The sequence below is a fragment of the Nerophis ophidion genome, linkage group LG08 (assembly GCF_033978795.1).
Source record: "Nerophis ophidion isolate RoL-2023_Sa linkage group LG08, RoL_Noph_v1.0, whole genome shotgun sequence".
NCBI classification, from domain to species: domain Eukaryota; kingdom Metazoa; phylum Chordata; class Actinopteri; order Syngnathiformes; family Syngnathidae; genus Nerophis; species Nerophis ophidion.
In genome coordinates this window covers 48,144,423-48,162,840 of record NC_084618.1, presented here as the reverse complement: position 1 = coordinate 48,162,840, position 18,418 = coordinate 48,144,423, and the positions used below count along the sequence as shown (strand labels likewise).

The 18,418-nt window shown below is 41.3% G+C and overlaps 1 protein-coding gene across 1 annotated transcript in view; it reads right to left on the bottom strand.

Moving 5' to 3' along the window:
* Positions 1-1,143: 1,143 nt before the first annotated feature.
* The window catches only part of LOC133557863 (myosin-4-like), a 34,002-nt gene continuing 16,727 nt past the window's right edge, over positions 1,144-18,418 (bottom strand). Inside the window, exons 28-37 of the mRNA XM_061908731.1 lie at positions 15,627-15,823; positions 15,355-15,538; positions 11,614-11,779; positions 11,398-11,522; positions 9,745-10,053; positions 9,456-9,659; positions 9,268-9,393; positions 4,245-4,415; positions 3,965-4,165; positions 1,144-3,886 (exon numbers count right to left, since the gene is read on the bottom strand). Of these exons, the coding sequence (XP_061764715.1) occupies positions 3,749-3,886; positions 3,965-4,165; positions 4,245-4,415; positions 9,268-9,393; positions 9,456-9,659; positions 9,745-10,053; positions 11,398-11,522; positions 11,614-11,779; positions 15,355-15,538; positions 15,627-15,823 (1,821 nt within the window). The 3' untranslated portion in view covers positions 1,144-3,748. The remainder of the gene's footprint in view (positions 3,887-3,964; positions 4,166-4,244; positions 4,416-9,267; positions 9,394-9,455; positions 9,660-9,744; positions 10,054-11,397; positions 11,523-11,613; positions 11,780-15,354; positions 15,539-15,626; positions 15,824-18,418) is intronic.

Genomic DNA, 18,418 nt, shown 5'->3' with positions numbered 1-18,418 from the left:
GGTATTCTATTTAGTCTCAAAATATGCAGCAAAAATTATGAGAAACACATTTATCTTAAAATAATCAACAAATCAAAATAAAAATGTCCTCTGCCAGAGAATTGTGAAATATAATTTATAATGAGTACCATCCATCCATCCATTTCCTACCGCTTATTCCTTTTTAGGGTCGCGGGGGGCGCTGGCGCCTATCTCAGTTACAATCGGGCGGGAGGCGGTGTACACCCTGGACAAGTCGCCACCTCATCGCAGGGCCAACACAGATAGACAGACAACATTCACACTCACATTCACACACTAGGGCCAATTTAGTGTGGCCAATCAACCTATCCCCAGGTGCATGTCTTTGGAGGTGGGAGGAAGCCGGAGTACCCGGAGGGAACCCACGCATTCACGGGGAGAACATGCAAACTCCACACAGAAAGATCCCGAGCCTGGGATTGAACCCAGGACTGCAGGACCTCGTATTGTGAGGCAAACACACTAACCCCTCTCCCACCGTGAAGCTTTTATAATGGGTTACAAAAACACATTTTCAAAACTTAGGAAGAAAACAGAGAATTGCTTGTGGAGTAAACAGTGAAATTTGTGGTGAAATTAAATTCCTGTAATTACAAGAAGACTTTAATACTGACAAACAACTTAATTATATATTGTATACAGTTGTCTCTTACCACATCGTGCTTCAGATATTGCGGCTTTGTCACATCACAGATTTTTGTTAAAGCATAGGCTACATATTGATCCTAAATTCAGCATTATCTCTAAATAAACTAAAAAAAGCATCACTACAGTAATGTTTGCCACCTAAGGAGATCAAACAAATGCCCTGTTAAGTATCGTGACCATTGATTGGCCCAGCAAATTACTATTTTGAAATAAATATTTTAAAGTGCATGTCTTGAGGGCTCACATATGTTGAAAAAAACATTTTGAGGGTCGTAAACAGGTTTTTTATGCTCTGGCTGTAAAGATATTTGATTTATAAATAACATTACCTACTGTGTGGACATTCATTTATCGTGGTCAGAACTGGAACTAATTAACAGTGATCAAAGAGGGACTGCTGTATGTCGACATATAATCAGCGAGAATTAGTTGTCCATCGATACTGAAAAGCAGATACCATACCACAACAACTTTATTTATAATTAATGCATCACATCCTTTTAATCCACTATAATTTCACAGCAAAGAATTAGGGTCTGTTAAAATGAGTATTTTAAAGTGGTGGCATAATCACAGATTACAATTACAGTAGGGTCTAGTTTGATTCAGATTCAGCACCAAAGGCCAGGAAACAACAGACAAGATAGAATAAAGTAATATTAGTATTGGTTAGTAATAGACTTTTGTAGTTCGCTGAGCTCCACAGAACGATCCGGGATCTAGAAGAATGCAAACTCCTTCAAAATAGCAAAAAAAATAATGAACCAATCAGGATCGCTGGGTGGGATTTCCTAGATGTGATTTAGAGCCGAAGCGACTGTTTGATTCAAACAACAATGGCGGCAAGCAGCAAAAAGTTGTATGCTGACATTGATTCTGCTACTGTGACTGTTTTGTCGAATCTATCGAATAATTATTAATTAAAAGATTAACAGAGAACTTTTCGCTCTGTTGTTATCCAATATGTTGGCTGTTCTGTTTTGGATTTCCCAGCGTCACTCTCATCAGCTTCACAGGTTAATTTGGATGTGAGTGGTTGATAACGGACAAGTGGTTCATCCAATCACATACAATGATTTTTTTTTACAAGGCCCCGCCTTCTGAAATACATCTCCTATTGAGAAATCGCAGATCCTTGTGTGGAGCTTAGCGAACTACAAGGATCTGGCGAAAGTCAGGTTATAATGTACAAATCCCGTTTCCATATGAGTTGGGAAATTGTGTTAGATGTAAATATAAATGAAAAACAATGATTTGCAAATCCTTTTCAACCCATATTCAAACGAATGACCTACAAAGACAAAATATTTGATGTTCAAACTCATACATTTTTATTTTGTTTTTGCAAATAATAACTTATATAATAAACTTAGTTTCATGGCTGCAACACGTGCCAAAGTGGTTGGGAAAGGGCATGTTCACCACTGTGTTACATCACCTTTTTTTTTAACAACACTCAATAAACGTTTGGGAACTGAGGAAACTAATTGTTGAAGCTTTGAAAGTGGAATTCTTTCCCATTCTTGTTTTATGTAGAGCTTCAGTCGTTCAACAGTCCGGGGTCTCCGCTGTCGTATTTTCCGCTTCATAATGCGCCACACATTTTCGATGGAAGACAGGTCTGGACTGCTTTTTACAAAGCCACGCTGTTGTAACACATGCTGAAAGTGGCTTTGCATTATCTTGCTTGAAATAAGCAGGGGCGTTCATGAAAAAGACGGCGCTTAGATGGCAGCATATGTTGTTCCTGTATGTACCTTTCAGCATTAATGGTGACTTCACAGCTGTGTAAGTTACCTATGCTTTGGGCACTAATGCACCCCCATACCATCACAGATGCTGGCTTCTGAACTTTGCGTCGATAACAGTCTGGATGGGTCGCCTCCCCTTTGGTCCGGATGACATGATGTCGAATATTTCCAAGAACAAATTTGAAATGTGGACTCGATAGACCACAGAACACTTTTCCACTTTGCATCAGTCCATCTTAGATGATCTCGGGCCCAGAGAAGCCGGCAGCGTTCCTGGATGTTGTTGATAAATGCCTTTCGCTTTGCATAGCAGAGCTTTAACTTGCATTTACAGATGTAGCGACAAACTGTATTCAGTGACAGTGGTTTTCTGAAGTGTTCCTGAGCCCATGTGGTGATATCCTTTAGATATTGATGTCGGTTTTTGATACAGTGCCGTCTGAGGGATCGAATGTCATGGTCATTCTATGTTGGTTTCTGGCCATGCCGCTTATGTGGAGTGATTTCTCCAGAATATCTGAACGTTTTGATGATATTATAGACCGTAGATGTTGAAATCCCTAAATTTCTTGCAATTGCATTTTGAGAAATCTTGTTCTTAAACTGTTAGACTTTTTGCTCATGCAGTTGTGGACAAAGGGGTGTACCTCGCCCCATCCTTTCTTGTGGAAAACTGAGCATTTTTTGGGAAGCTGTTTTTATACCCAATCATGGCACCCACCTGTTCCCAATTAGCCTGCACACCTGTGGGATGTTCCAAATAAGTGTTTGATGAGCATTCCTCAACTTTATCAGTATTTATTGCCACCTTTCCTAACTTCTTTGTCATGTGTTGCTGGCATCAAATTCTAAAGTTAATGATTCTTTGAAAAAAAAAAAGTTTATCAGTTTGAACATCAAATATGTTGTCTTTGTAGTGCATTCAACTGAATATCAATCAATCAATCAATGTTTACTTATATAGCCCTAAATCACTAGTGTCTCAAAGGGCTGCACAAACCACCACGACATCCTCGGTAGGAAAACTCACACCCAGTGGGACATTGGTGACAATAATGACCCAGTGGGACGTCGGTGACAATGATGACTATGAGAACCTTAGAGAGGAGGAAAGCAATGGATGTCGAGCGGATCTAACATGATACTGTGAAAGTTCAATATGGGTTAAAAAATAATTTGCAAATCATTGTATTCCGTTTATATTTACATCTAACACAATTTGCCAACTCATAAGGAAAAGGGGTTTGTATTAGCACATCATATCATCTAAATCACATTTCATTTTTCAAATGTGAGATTGTGGACAAAAAATTATTCATTAGTTATAATTACACCTTTCCAAGTTCTCTGCTTTTGCTTCTCATCTTGTTGACCTGAGACTCAGCCGTGTCTGCTCGTTCCTGGGCTTCTTCCATTTCATGTTGGACCTTCCTAAACTTGCCAAGGTAAACATTGGCCTGCTCCTCCTGGAGAAAAGTCATATCATGACTTAAACGTTCAAAAGACACAAATTCATGAATAATGTACTCTCGTGAAAATCTTACCGCTTCTTCCTGCTGCCGCTTGTAAGCTTTGACTTTAAGTTGCAGCTTATCGACGAGGTCCTGCAGTCTCAAAACGGTCTTCTTGTCCTCTTCTGTCTGGTATGTGAGCTCTCGAATGCGTCTCTCATACCTTCGAACTCCCTTGACGGCCTCAGCTGCTCGTTTCTGTTCACTCTCCATTTCACCCTCAAGTTCACGCACCTGAAAAAATATTTCAAGCTTGTCAACACGTCTCACCTCTCAGTCGAAGTCCTAGACCCCATGTGAACTTGTTTGATACCCGAGCCTCCAGTTTCTGAAGCTGCTTCTTGCCCCCCTTCAATGCAAGACTCTCAGCCTCGTCCAGACGATGTTGCAGGTCTTTCACTGAGGCCTCCAGGTTCTTCTTCATCTTCTCCAGGTGGCTGCTGGTGTCCTGTTCTTTCTTTAGCTCCTCTGCCATCATGGCCGCCTGCATATAAATGGCGTTTTATTATCACACGCTGATCTACTTAAATCCAAATACCATGTGCTAAACAGTATGTGCAAACTCTTGCAGGTGGTATTAATGGGTGTGTTCTATTAAGACTGCACGTACAATTGAAAACCGGTACAGACCGCCTTATTCAAATGAGGTTGTGGCGTGTACTATGCAGCTATCACCATGGAAGCACTCATTTACTAACTAAGTAGCAGCATTGTTTTAGAGCGGGAATGGAACTTTTGCCAGCAAAACAAGAAATGTACAACGTGCACAGAGGTTGTCTTTAGCAATGGTTCTCAAATGGGGGTACGCGTACCAAGGGGTACGTGAAATTTTTGAAAAAATATTCTAAAAATAGCTACAATTCAAAAATCCTTTATAAATATATTTATTGGATAATACTTCAACAAAATATGAATATAAGTTCATAAATTGTGAAAAAAAAATACAACAATTCAGTGTTGACAGCTAGATTTTTTGCGGACATGTTCCATAAATATTGATGTTAAAAGATTTTTTTTTTTGTGAAGAAATGTTTAGAATGAAGTTCAAGAATCCAGATGGATCTCTATTACAATCCACAAAGAGGGCACTTTAAATTGATGATGACTTCTATGTGCAGAAATCTTTCTTTATAATTGAATCATATGTTTATTTTTCAACAATTTTTAGGTATTTTTATTTCTTTTTTTCCCAAGTAGTTCAAGAAAGACCACTACAAATGAGCAATATTTTGCACTGTTATACAATTTTAATAAATCAGAAACTAATGACATAGTGCTGTATTTTACTTCCTTATCTCTTTTTTCAACCAAAAATGCTTTGCTCTGATTAGGGGTACTTGAATTAAAAAAATGTTCACAGGGGGTACATCACTGAAAAAAGGGTGAGAACCAATGAGATATAGTGTGCTAGACAGGTTTTTATTTGTCAAACACAGACCTGGTGTAAAGTGGCGCTAATACATTTTACTACAAGCAGTGATGAATACTTACTTTCTAGAAAAAGTTTCTTATGTCCACTTTGCAGCCGTTCACGTTCTTGTTCTGCAGCGTTGTGTGCTTCAAATCTGCACACCTGCAGAATCGCAAGCTAGGTCGCAGAGAAAATGTGGACTGGATTTTGAGTGATGTGGGCATTTTCTATATGAACAAGTGGAGTGGATTGGCTACCGACGCACTTGAGTGAATAATGTCAGGTTATACGATTATTTATTTAAACTCATATTTGAGCCACTTTATGATGAATATGTCGGCATGTATTTGTAAAAATAAAAATAACACAAAATTATTTAGGGGGGCTTAAGAATATTTGAGAGGGGCTAGATCCCCCCCTAAAATAGGTCTAACAACACCAATGATCTGATACATCACTTAGCTTTAGAACTTTGTTGTGAAAATCTCCTTCCGCGTCCGTCCCTGACACCTGCATTTCAGGCTGACACTCTGTGGAAACGCTCCCCACCCACATTGCTTGGTGCCTCGTCTGAGCTGCTGTGACTTAGATGACCATGGTAACTAGTATATCATGCAAAAGCGCGGATTCCAACCATTGAAATACTTTGTTTAGTTCAAGACTGACGGTCATTTGAAAACCCATCCATATTCTACCGCTTATTCCCTTTGGGGTCGCGGGGTGCGCTGGTGCCTATCTCAGCTACAATCGGGCGGGAGGCGGTGTACACCCTGGACAAGTCGCCACCTCATCGCAGGGCCAACACAGATAGACAGACAACATTCACACTCACATTCACACACTAGGGCCAATTTAGTGTTGCCAATCAACCTATCCCCAGGTGCAAGTCTTTCGAAGAGGGAGGAAGCAGGAGTACCCGGAGGGAACCCACGCATTCACGGGGAGGACATGCAAACTCTACACAGAAATATCCCGAGGCCAGGATTGAACTCTGACTACTCAGGATCTTCATATTGTGAGGCAGACGCACTAACCCCTCTGTCACCGTGAAGCCCAGTTTCCATCTTAAAGATCTAAAAAATTTGGGAATGTCCGGCGGGCCAGATTGAAATCGACGGACTTAAGTTGCTCCATTATCACAAAATGCGAAAGTCCTGATCGTTTGGTCCGCACATTTTACCGGCGATGCTAACGCAGCTATTCGCCCATGCTATGGCTATGAATAGCGTCAATAGCTATTCGCTCAATAGCTTCAGTTTCTTCTTCAATACTTTCATACTCCAAACATCCGTTTCAATACATGCGTAATCTGTTGAATCGCTTAAACCGCTGAAATCCGAGTCTGAATCCGAGCTAATATCACTATATCTTGCTGTGCTATTCCCATTGTTTGTTTACATTGGCAGCACTGTATGACGTCACAGGAAAATGGACAGTGGCTTCGAAGATAGCGAAAATAAGGCACTTTAAAGTTTTATTTAGGTAAAATTTTGAATTTTTTTTTAAAAAATACAACAAGCCACTGGGAACTGATTTTTATTGTTTTCGACCCTTTTGAAATTGTGATAATGTTCCCCTTTAAAAGGCCGCATGTGGCCCCTGGGCCTTAATTTGCCCAGGTCTGCGCTTAATGGATTACGCTCTTTATTTAGCTAGTTTTGCAATACTCTGTAGTTGAGTGTTTTATGTGCTATCAGGTTTGCATGTGTTTTAATACACAATAACCTTTCTTAGATCAAACCAGTAGTATTTCGATTATTATTTTACTTTTTTTTTTTGCCTGTTTTCTGCGATATCTTTCATCCGATGAAACCCATTCCACTCTCAACATTTTGGGCTCATTCAAAAGAGGTGTGCTTCCATTTTTGTATTTGCCAAAAATTCCAACATTTCCAGGAATTAAATTTGTTCCCCATTTCTCAACCGAATCAAACCGTTCCAAAGTCTAAATGCTCCTTGCTAATATTAGTCAACTGCTAGCATGCACACATGCTAACATTAATGTTGTGGGGTTTTTTTTGCTATTTTTACAGGTATACACTTCAAAGTCAGTCTTGTGGGCCAGATTATAAACCTTAACGGGCCGCATGTGTCCCCCGTGTCACACCTGGGTGAAGTCTTGTCTGGGTTTCGTCTGATTTCATGTTTTTTCATTTCCTGTTTTATTTTGAAATGCTGACTCTGCCTCTCGTTTCAGATCACTTGCCCTTCCTCTTGTTTCACTGGTTTGACGTCCTTCCTGATTGCCTGATTGTGCCCACCTGTGTCACCCTTCCTCATGTGTATAAATGTCTCGCCCTCCTCATGTCCTGTGCCAGAGTGTTTCGTATCTTTTGTGCGTACCTCCAGCGTTCCATGTCCACAGTCATTGCCACGTTTTTGTACCCTTTTGATCCACGGGACTTTATTTGTTTGTAAACCTTTTTGTCAGGTAAGATTAGCTTCTTAGCATTGCCTCCGTTGGAGCGCTTTTTGTTGTATTTTGCATTTGGTATTCTTAGCACCTTTTTTCCCTCCGCTGCTGGAGCGTTTTGAGTTTATTGAGATTTTTGTTAGTTTAGAGGTTAGGTAAGCTCTGTTTTGATAGCCTGTTTAGTTTCTCCCCTTTTGGACCCTTTCCCTTATCCAAATAAATATATTTTCTTAAAATCCTGCATCTGTGTTCAGAGTCCTGTTCTGGCCTTGACACCCTGGGCCTTAATTTGCCCAGGTCTGATCTATATTGTCATGTGTTATTGATGTTCAGAGTTTCTGTGAACGTAACATGCTTGAAAGATGATTGACAGAGAATGACGAAGTGTTATGTCTGAGAGAAAAACAGTGTGTGCATTTTTTAGGAATTTTTTAGCACAAGATTGGCCATAAAAAATACACTTCAGCTTGTGTGACTTCTGTTGAACGAAACAAAATAAGATGAAAAACGACACATTAAGTAATATTTTTTTATAGCGCACCTAGGTATAAAGTACAAAATATTAATTTGCTTGCAAATTTTCAATCACTGCTCCTTTATATCATACAGTAATTTGTGCATTCCAGACCAAAAGTCTGCTCTCCTGTGTTCAGGGACCCTCCTCTTCATGAGCTGAAAAATATTGGACACAATGTGTTGTCAAGCTTATGAGATGTGATGCAAGTGTAAGTCACTCCGACACTATTGTTCATTCTTTTTAAATGTTTTTATTTCTTTATAAATGGCTGTGATGATAACGTCAATGAGAAAATTCTAATCACTGCTGTGTTAGAAATTATCAAAATTATTATCAATATTGATACTATTGTTGATATTATTCATTTTGTTTGACTACTTTTGGATTGTTTTGTGTCATGTTTGTGTTTCCTCTCAATTGCTCTGTTGATTGGTATTCTGAATGTTGCTGGGCCAGGATTGGTTTTGGAATTCCATCCATCCATTTCTACCGCTTGTCCTGTTCGGAGTCGCGGGGCTCCTGGAGCCTATCTCAGATACATTCGGGCGGAAGGCCGGCTATGGAATTGTATTATTATGGTATTATTGCGTATTATTTTGTTGGATTGATTATTTAAAATACATCTTAAAAAATTAAAAAGCTGACCAATCACAGCTCTGCGGTCTGCATGGCCACTGACATGGACACGCAAGGTCTGCGGGAGGGTACGCAGGGGCAGGGGGCAAGACGGCGTCGCTTACACCAGGCTTTAATGTTAAGCATGCTGATATTAGCTGGTTAATTCTGCAGTCTGTTTTTAAAGGTGTACACCTCAACCATATACAGTATTTTGGTACTTGCTAACTGTTAAGTCATGGTTTTTGTTACAAGACACTATCTGACTAGCATGCTAAATGTTAGCATTTCAGTTCGGCTTCAGCATTTACATGCAATTCCCAGTTGTAAGAACAAACATAAATGCAAAAGCAGCCAACAAAACATTCTGTGATATTTACATCAGTGATTGTTTTTTTTGCTTTCTCCTCAGCATTGCGAGCCTCTTGGAGGGCATCCTCTAGCTCCCCCTGCAGCTGGCTGACATCTGCTTCCAGCTTCCTCTTAGAGTTGAGGAGACCAGTGTTCTGCATTGCAAAACAAGAGTTCTCAAGAAGAGATCTCCTCCTACTTCATTCATGCTCCTCACCTGAGAGTGCAAGAGTGCAGCTCTCTCACAGGCCTCGGCCAGTTCCTGTTCGGCTAATTTGCGGCCTCTGTCCGACTGTTCCAAGGCAGCCCTCAGCTCTTCCACCTCTGCCTGCATCAGGAAGTTCCTGCGCTCCATTATGGCCACCTGCTCCTTCAGGTCCTCTTGACATCGCAATGCATTGTCCAGGTGAAGAGCTTGCTCCTGCAATGAGAGAGAAACCAAGGTATTGGCAGTGCCTATAAGTGCAAATTCAATTTGGATTAAAGTCGTTGGGGTGATGTTTCACTTTGAGGTGGGCTTGCATGTTCCTCAGCTGCTTCTGGGCCTCAGAGGCCTGTCTATTTGCATGGTTCAACTGCATCTCCATCTCGTTGAGGTCAGTCTCCATCTTCTTCTTGATTCTCATGGCCTCATTCTTGCCGCGTACTTCGGCATCCAACGTGGACTGCAGGATCTCCACCGTGCGCTGGTGGTTGCGTTTCATCTGGTCAATCTCCTCGTCCTTTTCAGACAGCCTGCGTTCCACTTCTCCTTTGACTTGAGTGAGCTCCAGCTGGACACGGAGAATTTTGGACTCCTCGTGTTCCAAAGAAGCCTGAAAGAGAGATATGAATTATGATATACAAACCCCGTTTCCATATGAGTTGGAAACTTGTGTAAAATGTAAATATAAACGGAATACAACAATTTGCAAATCATTTTCAACCCATATTCAGTTGAATATGCTACACAGACAACATATTTGATGTTCAAACTGATAAACATTTTTTTTTGCAAATAATCATTAACTTTAGAATTTGATGCCAGCAACATGTGACAAAGAAGTTGGGAAAGGTGGCAATGAATACTGATAAAGTTGAGGAATGCTCATCAAACACTTATTTGGAACATCCCACAGGTGTGCAGGCTTATTGGGAACAGGTGGGTGCCATAATTGGGTAGAAAAGCAGCTTCCATGAAATGCTAAGTAATTCACAAACAAGGATGGGGCGAGGGTCACCAATTTGTAAGCAAATTGTCGAAAAGTTTTAGAACAACATTTCTCAACGAGCTATTGCAAGGAACTTAGGGATTTTACCATCTGCAGTCCGTAAAATTATCAAAAGATTCAGAGAATCTGGAGAAATCACTGCACGTAAGCGATTATATTACGGACCTTTGATCCCTCAGGCGGGACTGCATCAAAAACCGACATCAGTGTGTAAAAGGTATCACCACATGGGCTCAGGAACACTTCAGAAAACCACTGTCAGTAACTACAGTTGGTCGCTACATCTGTAAGTGCAAGTTAAAACTCTACTATGCAAAGCAAAACCCATTTATCAACAACACCGAGGAACGCCGCCGGCTTCGCTGGGCCCGAGCTCATCTAAGATGGACTGATGCAAAGTGGAAAAGTGTTCTGTGGTCTGACAAGTACACATTTCAAATTGTATTTGGAAACTGTGGAAGTGGTGTCCTCCGGAACCAAGAGGAAAATACCCTTCCGGATTGTTGTAGGCGCAAAGTTCAAAAGCCAGCATCTGTGATGGTATGGGGGTGCATTAGTGCCCAAGGCATGGGTAACTTACACATCTGTAAAGGCACCATTAATGCTGAAAGGTCCATACAGGTTTTGGAGCAACATATGTTGTCATCCAAGCAACGTTATCATGGACGCTTAAGTGTGAAGTGAAGTGACTTATATTTATATAGTGCTTTTCTCTAGTTACTCAAAGCGCTTTACATACTGAAACCCAATATCTAAGTTACATTTAAATGATTAGGGTGGCGGAACAGGAATCAAAACTGGAACCCTGAAGTTGCAGGCACAGCCACTTTACCAACCGAGCTATGCCGCCCCACAAGAATTGTTCATATTTCACAAGTATTTTCCACCAGGGAACTATCTTTTCAGTGAGTGCATATTTTTCTCTGGTGCTATATTACATTACCTTACCTCAGCCTCCTCCAAAGCAGTCTGGATCTCACTCTTCTCGCATTCTGAATGTTTCTTAGTCTTCTCCAGCTCGTTAAGGGCTTTACCATTCTCACCAAGCTGGTCAGTCAGGTCAGAGATCTCCTCTACAAATCATATTTCAAAATCAGATTCAGGTACTTATCAAATAGAAAAACAATGTTGGCTAGTGGGCGTGTAATAACGAAATTGACATACGTTGTAAAATCTTATTCTCTCGTTTCAGGACCTCAAGTTGCTCGAGAGTTTCTTCATAAGAGTTCTTTATTTTGAAGAGTTCTGTGCCAAGGGAGCGGCACTCCTTCTGCGATCCTTCCAGCTCAGCCTGGCACTCTTCATACTTCAGTTTTGACTCGGACAGAATCTAAAAACAAGATTTTAATTGTTGCTTCATGGCTGAAATTCACCAAACTACTTATCCATGCATGTTAACTAAGGATGTAACCGTATTGTAGATAGCAGTTTCAAAATCCTCACAATAATGCAAACTAAAACTTGGTGGGTGTAGGTTTTTTTTCTGGCGCTTTTGCATTGGCCAGTCTGAAAATAAATTACAACTCGTACAATTCTCTGCACAGCGCGGGACTGGCAAGGTGCGGGTGTGGAACACCGCAAAGGGGAGGAAAGGAAGATGCATGTGGGAGAAGTTTGTCCATAGTAGATATGAGGTGTTGTTTTTTTATGGACATTTGCAGAACATTTGATCAAAAGCCATCCATAACTTTTTGAGTTATGTTGCCAACAGACAAACAAACCGTGGCGAAAACATTACCTCTTTGGCGGAGGTCTGCGTACTAAAGCGCTACCTTCGTCTTGATCATTTCCAAAGCGACATATAATGGGTCACAGCATGCGGAACAACCACAGATTTTGCACACCGCGGGTAATATGAGATGCTACTTGATAAACTGTCACCCGGAAAATATATTTAAAACCAGCTAAGCTAAATATCGGTTTTGGAGGTATTTACATTTTTAAAAGATAAATTGTCAGTTAACTTTCCTGCACTATTCTTTGTACTTAAAATACATGTTTGCAGTAATAAATATGAATAGAACAAAGAAAAGGCCAATGTTAGTCCATTTCAGTAAGTGTGTTTATCCTAAACATTCCTGCCACTGTTTCTTTTTGACAATTGCACAATAATATCGTACCGTGGCCTTAAAGAGGAACTGCACATTTTTGGAATTTTGCCTAGCTTTCTCAATCTGTATGTAAGACAAGAACAAATAGTTTTTTCTTTTTTATGCATTTTCAATATTACATAAATGGGATCAAAATTCTGCTCACAAAGCCCTTAAAACACACAAACACCTCAATTAATTATGATAATTATGATGTATGTATGCATTGTAGTAACAGGCACATTTATAATAAATTGTAATATTTACGTACTTTGCTCATTTTAAGCATACGCGGCACATTTATTTAAAACGCATCGCAACATTCTCTTTTTATTAACATCACTGATTATTACTCACTGCAAACTTCATGAGAGTCAACAAACATAATAAAACATCACTTACAGTACAATGTTTGCTGTCATTAGGATGCCGACTGCTAGGATGTTCATACATTCCTGTTTAGATGAAGATTGACTCATAATCCTCACAAAGAAAAGACCAAGAGCCTTTCCGTTATGTCTCGCCGTTCCCGTGTCTAAATTGGCTGTCACACTTTACCAACTAATCAAATTACATCCTCATCCTTCTATTATCCAGGTAAGAGGCATGATTCATGATCTAAAACAGGAATGCCTATTACGTCGATCGCGAGCTACCGGTCGATCGTGGAGGGTGTGTCAGTTGATCGCAAACCAAGCATTAAAAAAATAAACCTAAAAATTTGCGATCATCAATCTTTACTACGACGTCACTTTCGTCACTTGATTGACATTCACGGCACTGCTTCTGAGATGACGCTGGCTGCTGCCAGATCATTTTTAGGAAAACATGACTGAGTGGAGGATGAGAAACACTTCTTATTTCAAAACTCTCACGCTGTACCTGCTGTTAAAACCCTATAAAGACAGACTGCACAGTTGCTGTCTTCACAATAAAAGCCCTGCTTCATCCTGCCTGCGCTAACAAAACAAGAGTCTCAGAAAGCTAGCGTGCACATGTTAGCAAGCTGCAGAGTTGGCCCTCAATGTATTTCTTGCAAAATGTATAAAAACGAGTATGGAAGCTGGACAAATACTGTAAGACGCCAAAAACCAACCACTTTCATGGGGTATTGGACAGAGAGGAGGACATTTTTCTCCTCCATTATTAAAATGTGGACGTTATCAGCACTACTGTCTGATTCCAAACAATGCAAGTCATCAGAATCAGGTAATACACCAACTTATATTCTTGTCTTCATGAAACAAAATAAATCTATATGTGTTAAACATGCTTGTGTTATCATTAAACACCTTTAACATGTTAACAAAAACGTATCTTTCATAAATAATTAAATACAAATTATATATATGAATGAGGTACATTCCTTCAACCCAGTCAATTGAAAAGTAGCTCGCCTGCAGAAAAAGTGTGGGCACGCCTGATCTAGAATGAACTTGTACGAGCGCAGAAGCGAGGAAACAGCTCACCAGTTGATATAGGTAAGATAGCCACACAAGCTTGTGATCACAGCGCCGCTATGAATAGTTTGTCTGTGTTAGCACATATAATAACAATTTCACTAATACTTGGTTAATATTCAAGGCACAAAATGTAAATGGAGTATTGTTGACGTTTTTTGGATCATTTTTTTATTGCGTTTTATGGACTAAATATAGGACCTCCCAACGGATTCGCTGTAAGCAGACTTTTATTTACGTTTATTTAATATTTAGAATGCATTGAAAAAAATACATCCGTGGTCATGTCTTTCACAATGATTGTGAACAATTGACAACATTCCTCAAAAAGTGCAGTTGCCCTTTAATACTTTGTTAATATCGTACCGTGTCGGCAGTAAGTCGGACCTGTTGGACTCCGCTGGCGCTGCCTTTTGTCACCGATGCTGTTTACAACTTTTATGGACACAATTTCAATGCGTAGTCAGGGCGTTGAAGCAATCCGGTTTGGTGGATGTAGGATTAGGTCTCTGCTTTTTGCAGATGATGTGATCCGGTTGGCTTCATCTGACCAGGATCTTCAGCTCTCACTGGATCAGTTAGCAGCTGAGTCGGAAGCGACTGGTATGGGAATCAGTACTTCCAAGTCCCAGTCCATGAATCTCGCCTATGAAAAGGTGAAGTGCCATCTACGGGTTGAGGAGGAGATCCTGCCCTATGTGGAGGAGTTCAAGTACCTCGTGGTCGTGTTCTCAAGTGGACCGTGAGATCGACACGCGGATCAGTGCAGCGTCTGCAGTGATGCGGACCCTGTATTAGTCAGTCGGAGTGAAAAAGGAGCTAAGTCCAAATGCAAAGCTCTCAATATAGCGGTCGATCTACGTCCCTATCCTCACCTAGTATGGTCATGAGCTTTGGGTTTTGACTGAAAGGACAAGATCATGGGTACGAGGTCGAAATTAGTTTCTTTCGTCAGGTCGCTCCTAGAGATGGAGGGAGAAGTTCTGTCATTTGGGTGGAGCTCAGAGTAAAACCACTGCCTCTCCACATCGATAGGAGCCAGATGAGGTGGTTTTGGGCATTCTGAACGTCTCCCTGGGGAAGTGTTTAGGGCGCGTCCGACCGGTAAGAAACCCTGGGGAAAACCCAGGACACGGTGGACAGACTATGTCTCCCAGCCGGCCTGGGAATGGCTCGAGATCCCCCGGGAAGAGCTTGACAAAGTAGCTGGGAAGAGGGAAGTCTGCTGAGGCTGCTGCCGCCGCGAAAGAAGATTGATGGATGGAAGTGACATTCGATAATATTGTACTGTGACATTTTGATATTGTTACATCGCTAGTATTAGCCAATAATTGCATGCAGTGCATCCCTCTGACCTTATCAAAGCTTCGCTGCTTTTTATCCAGAACGTCCGCTTGCATATTTGCCCTTTCCAGATCAACCATGAGGTCTTCCACTTCTCCTTGGAGCCTCTGCTTGGTTTTCTCCAATGAGGAGCATTTGGCGTTCACACCCTCAACAGCTTCTTCTGCTTCTTGCAAACGTTGAGTCAGTTTTTTCCTTAAAAAAGCAAAAACAAAGAATATGTAATCTGGAGCGGCAGTAAATACTTGATATTTCTTTGTGTTTGTTTGACGACAACCCTAACTTTGCCTCTTCCAGCTCATCGTTACGCTGAATAGCATCAGTCTCATATTTGGTCCTCCACTGAGCCACCTCAGTGTTGGCCTTGGACATGGCTCTCTGTAGCTCCGCCTTGGCCTCCTGCTCTTCTTCAAACTGCTCCCTAAGCAGATCACAGTCATGACGTGCAGACTGGAGAGCGTGGGCGATTGCACTCTTGGCCTGACATTGGGGGGACATTGGTGATTTAAATAAAGATACATATATTTGCCTAACCTCCACCATTGACAATACAATTTGATCCATTTGGGTTTGTTAATATATTTTCTTCTTTAATGTCTCCTTTCCAAACATTTTTATATATTTTGGAAATTCAAATTTCCATTTAAGTCAAATAATTTAGAGTTTGCAAAACTAAGACATCAGCTGAACAAGGGATAGGTAAAAAATGCAGTACTTTTATTGGGATTCGTTATATCAATTAATCAATCAATGTTTACTTATGTAGCCCTAAATCACTAGTGTCTCAAAGGGCTGCACAAACCACAACACAAACCACTACGACATCCTCGGTAGGCCCACATAAGGGCAAGGAAAACTCACACCCAGTGGGGCGTCGGTGACAATGATGACTAAGAACCTTGGCGAGGACCCCCATCCCCCCCCACCCCCCCAATGGCTATCGAGGGGGTCTAACATGATACTGTGAAAGTTCAATCCATAGTGGATCCAACACAGCTGCGAGAGTCCAGTCCAAAGCGGATCCATCACAGCAGTGAGAGTCCTATCCACAGCGGAGCCAGCAGGAAACCATCCCAAGCGGAGGCAGGTCAGCAGCGCAGAGATGTCCCCAGCCGATACACAGGTGAGTGGTCCATCCTGGGTCCCGACTCTGGACAGCCAGTACTTCATCCATGGCCATCGGATACCGATTCACATAAATCCAAAGGTACCATATTTTGATGCTTTTTCTGCTCGGAACGTCACATCCGGTTGCGGACTCAATACCGGCTCAAGCAATTGGCGGGCAAACAGGTTAACATTAACTGTTGCAGAGCAGCTAAATGAACACTTAGCGTCTAACAATCTATGTGAAACCTTTCAATCCGGTTTCAGGGCAAATCACTCTATGGAGACAGCTCTCGCAAAAATGACTAATAATCTATTGCTAACGATGGATTCTGATGCGTCATCTATGTTGCTGCTCCCCGATTTTAGCGCTGCTTTCGATACCGTCGATCATAATATTTTATTAGAGCGTATCAAAACACGATTTGGTATGTCAGAGTTAGCCCTGTCTTGGTTTAACTCTTATCTTACTGACAGGATGCAGTGCGTCTCCCATAATAATGTGACCTCGGACTATGTTAAGGTCATGTGTGGGGTCACAGGTCCGGTGGCCATGGATGAAGTACTGGCTGTCCAGAGTCGGGACCCAGGATGGACCGCTTGTCCAGAGTTGGGACCCAGAATGGACCGCTCGCCTGTGTATCGGTTGGGGACATCTCTGCGCTGCTGATCCGCCTCCGCTGGCGACTGCTTCCTGCTGGCTCCACTATGGACGGGACTCTCGCTACTATATTGGATCCACTTTGGACTAAACTCTCACCGTTATGTTAGATCCACTATGGATTGGACTTTCACAATATCATGTTAGACACGCTCGACATCCATTGCTTTCGGTCCCCTATGGGGACTGGGGGGTGGGGTTGCCCACATATAGTCATCATAGTCATCATTGTCACTGTCACCGACCTCCCACTGGGTGTGAGTTTTTCCTTGCCCTTATGTGAGCTCTACGAGGATGTCGTTGTGGTTTATGCAGCCCTTTGAGACACTTGTGATTTAGGGCCATATAAATAAACATTGATTGATTGATCAAAATAGTTAACATTGCAATTTTCCATGCCAACAAAGAGAGCATGCCTGATAGAAAAAACTAAATTGTAAGGCTCCACTTTCTAACGTGCACTAGATCAACGCTAATGTGCATGGGATATGCCATATACATGCCACTGAGTAGCAATAGCAATTTTACATGGCAAATTCAACACCTCAACTAAGAACAAACCTACAACTAAGAAGCACATTACAATCAAACAGCTGGTGTGTAAAAAGTACAATACTTATAGTATAAGCACTTTGTTGGACTCAACAAAATACAATATCGCTTGTTGTCATGATCTGTCTGCTTTTTGTTGCAGTGCCTGGTTTCTTGGACATGGTGCGGAGCCACCTACGCACAACCCTGATACTCAATTCCTCCTGGGTACTTAAGCTCTCCAGTCCATTTACTCAGCACCAGTAGATTCCTAATGGTTCACCCTTCCGGTCGTGCTCATCGCCTCTGCTTTGGCTCCATTCACGCTTCTTTTCTCCTGTGGCTCTGCCCTGGCGTTGCTGAGTAGTTTTAACTATTACCTCTCCACAACAACTTCCCAAATTATTTTTCCTCACTCCTTTTTGAGTGTTTTTTGTCATCATTCTTATTATTTTTGCTTTGCATTGGGTTATACTCCGGCTAAGAAGATTGTGACAAGCACTTTAAACATAACGGTGGGACTACTTCACAACTATGACAAATTGATATGAAGGCCTGCTGGCAAATAAGACAAAGAAGTGTAAGAAAACAAGATATAAAAACTCGTCAACACAGTTATCATTATCACCTCAATGTTTAAATTTTTTTTTAAATTTGATTTTATTTTCAAACAACATGACATGTATACCACATGAACACAAAAAAATGTAGCGGAAATTTTTACCGTTGAGTAGTGGTATCAATTTCCAGGTATTTGGAATGGTACTGTATCAGTT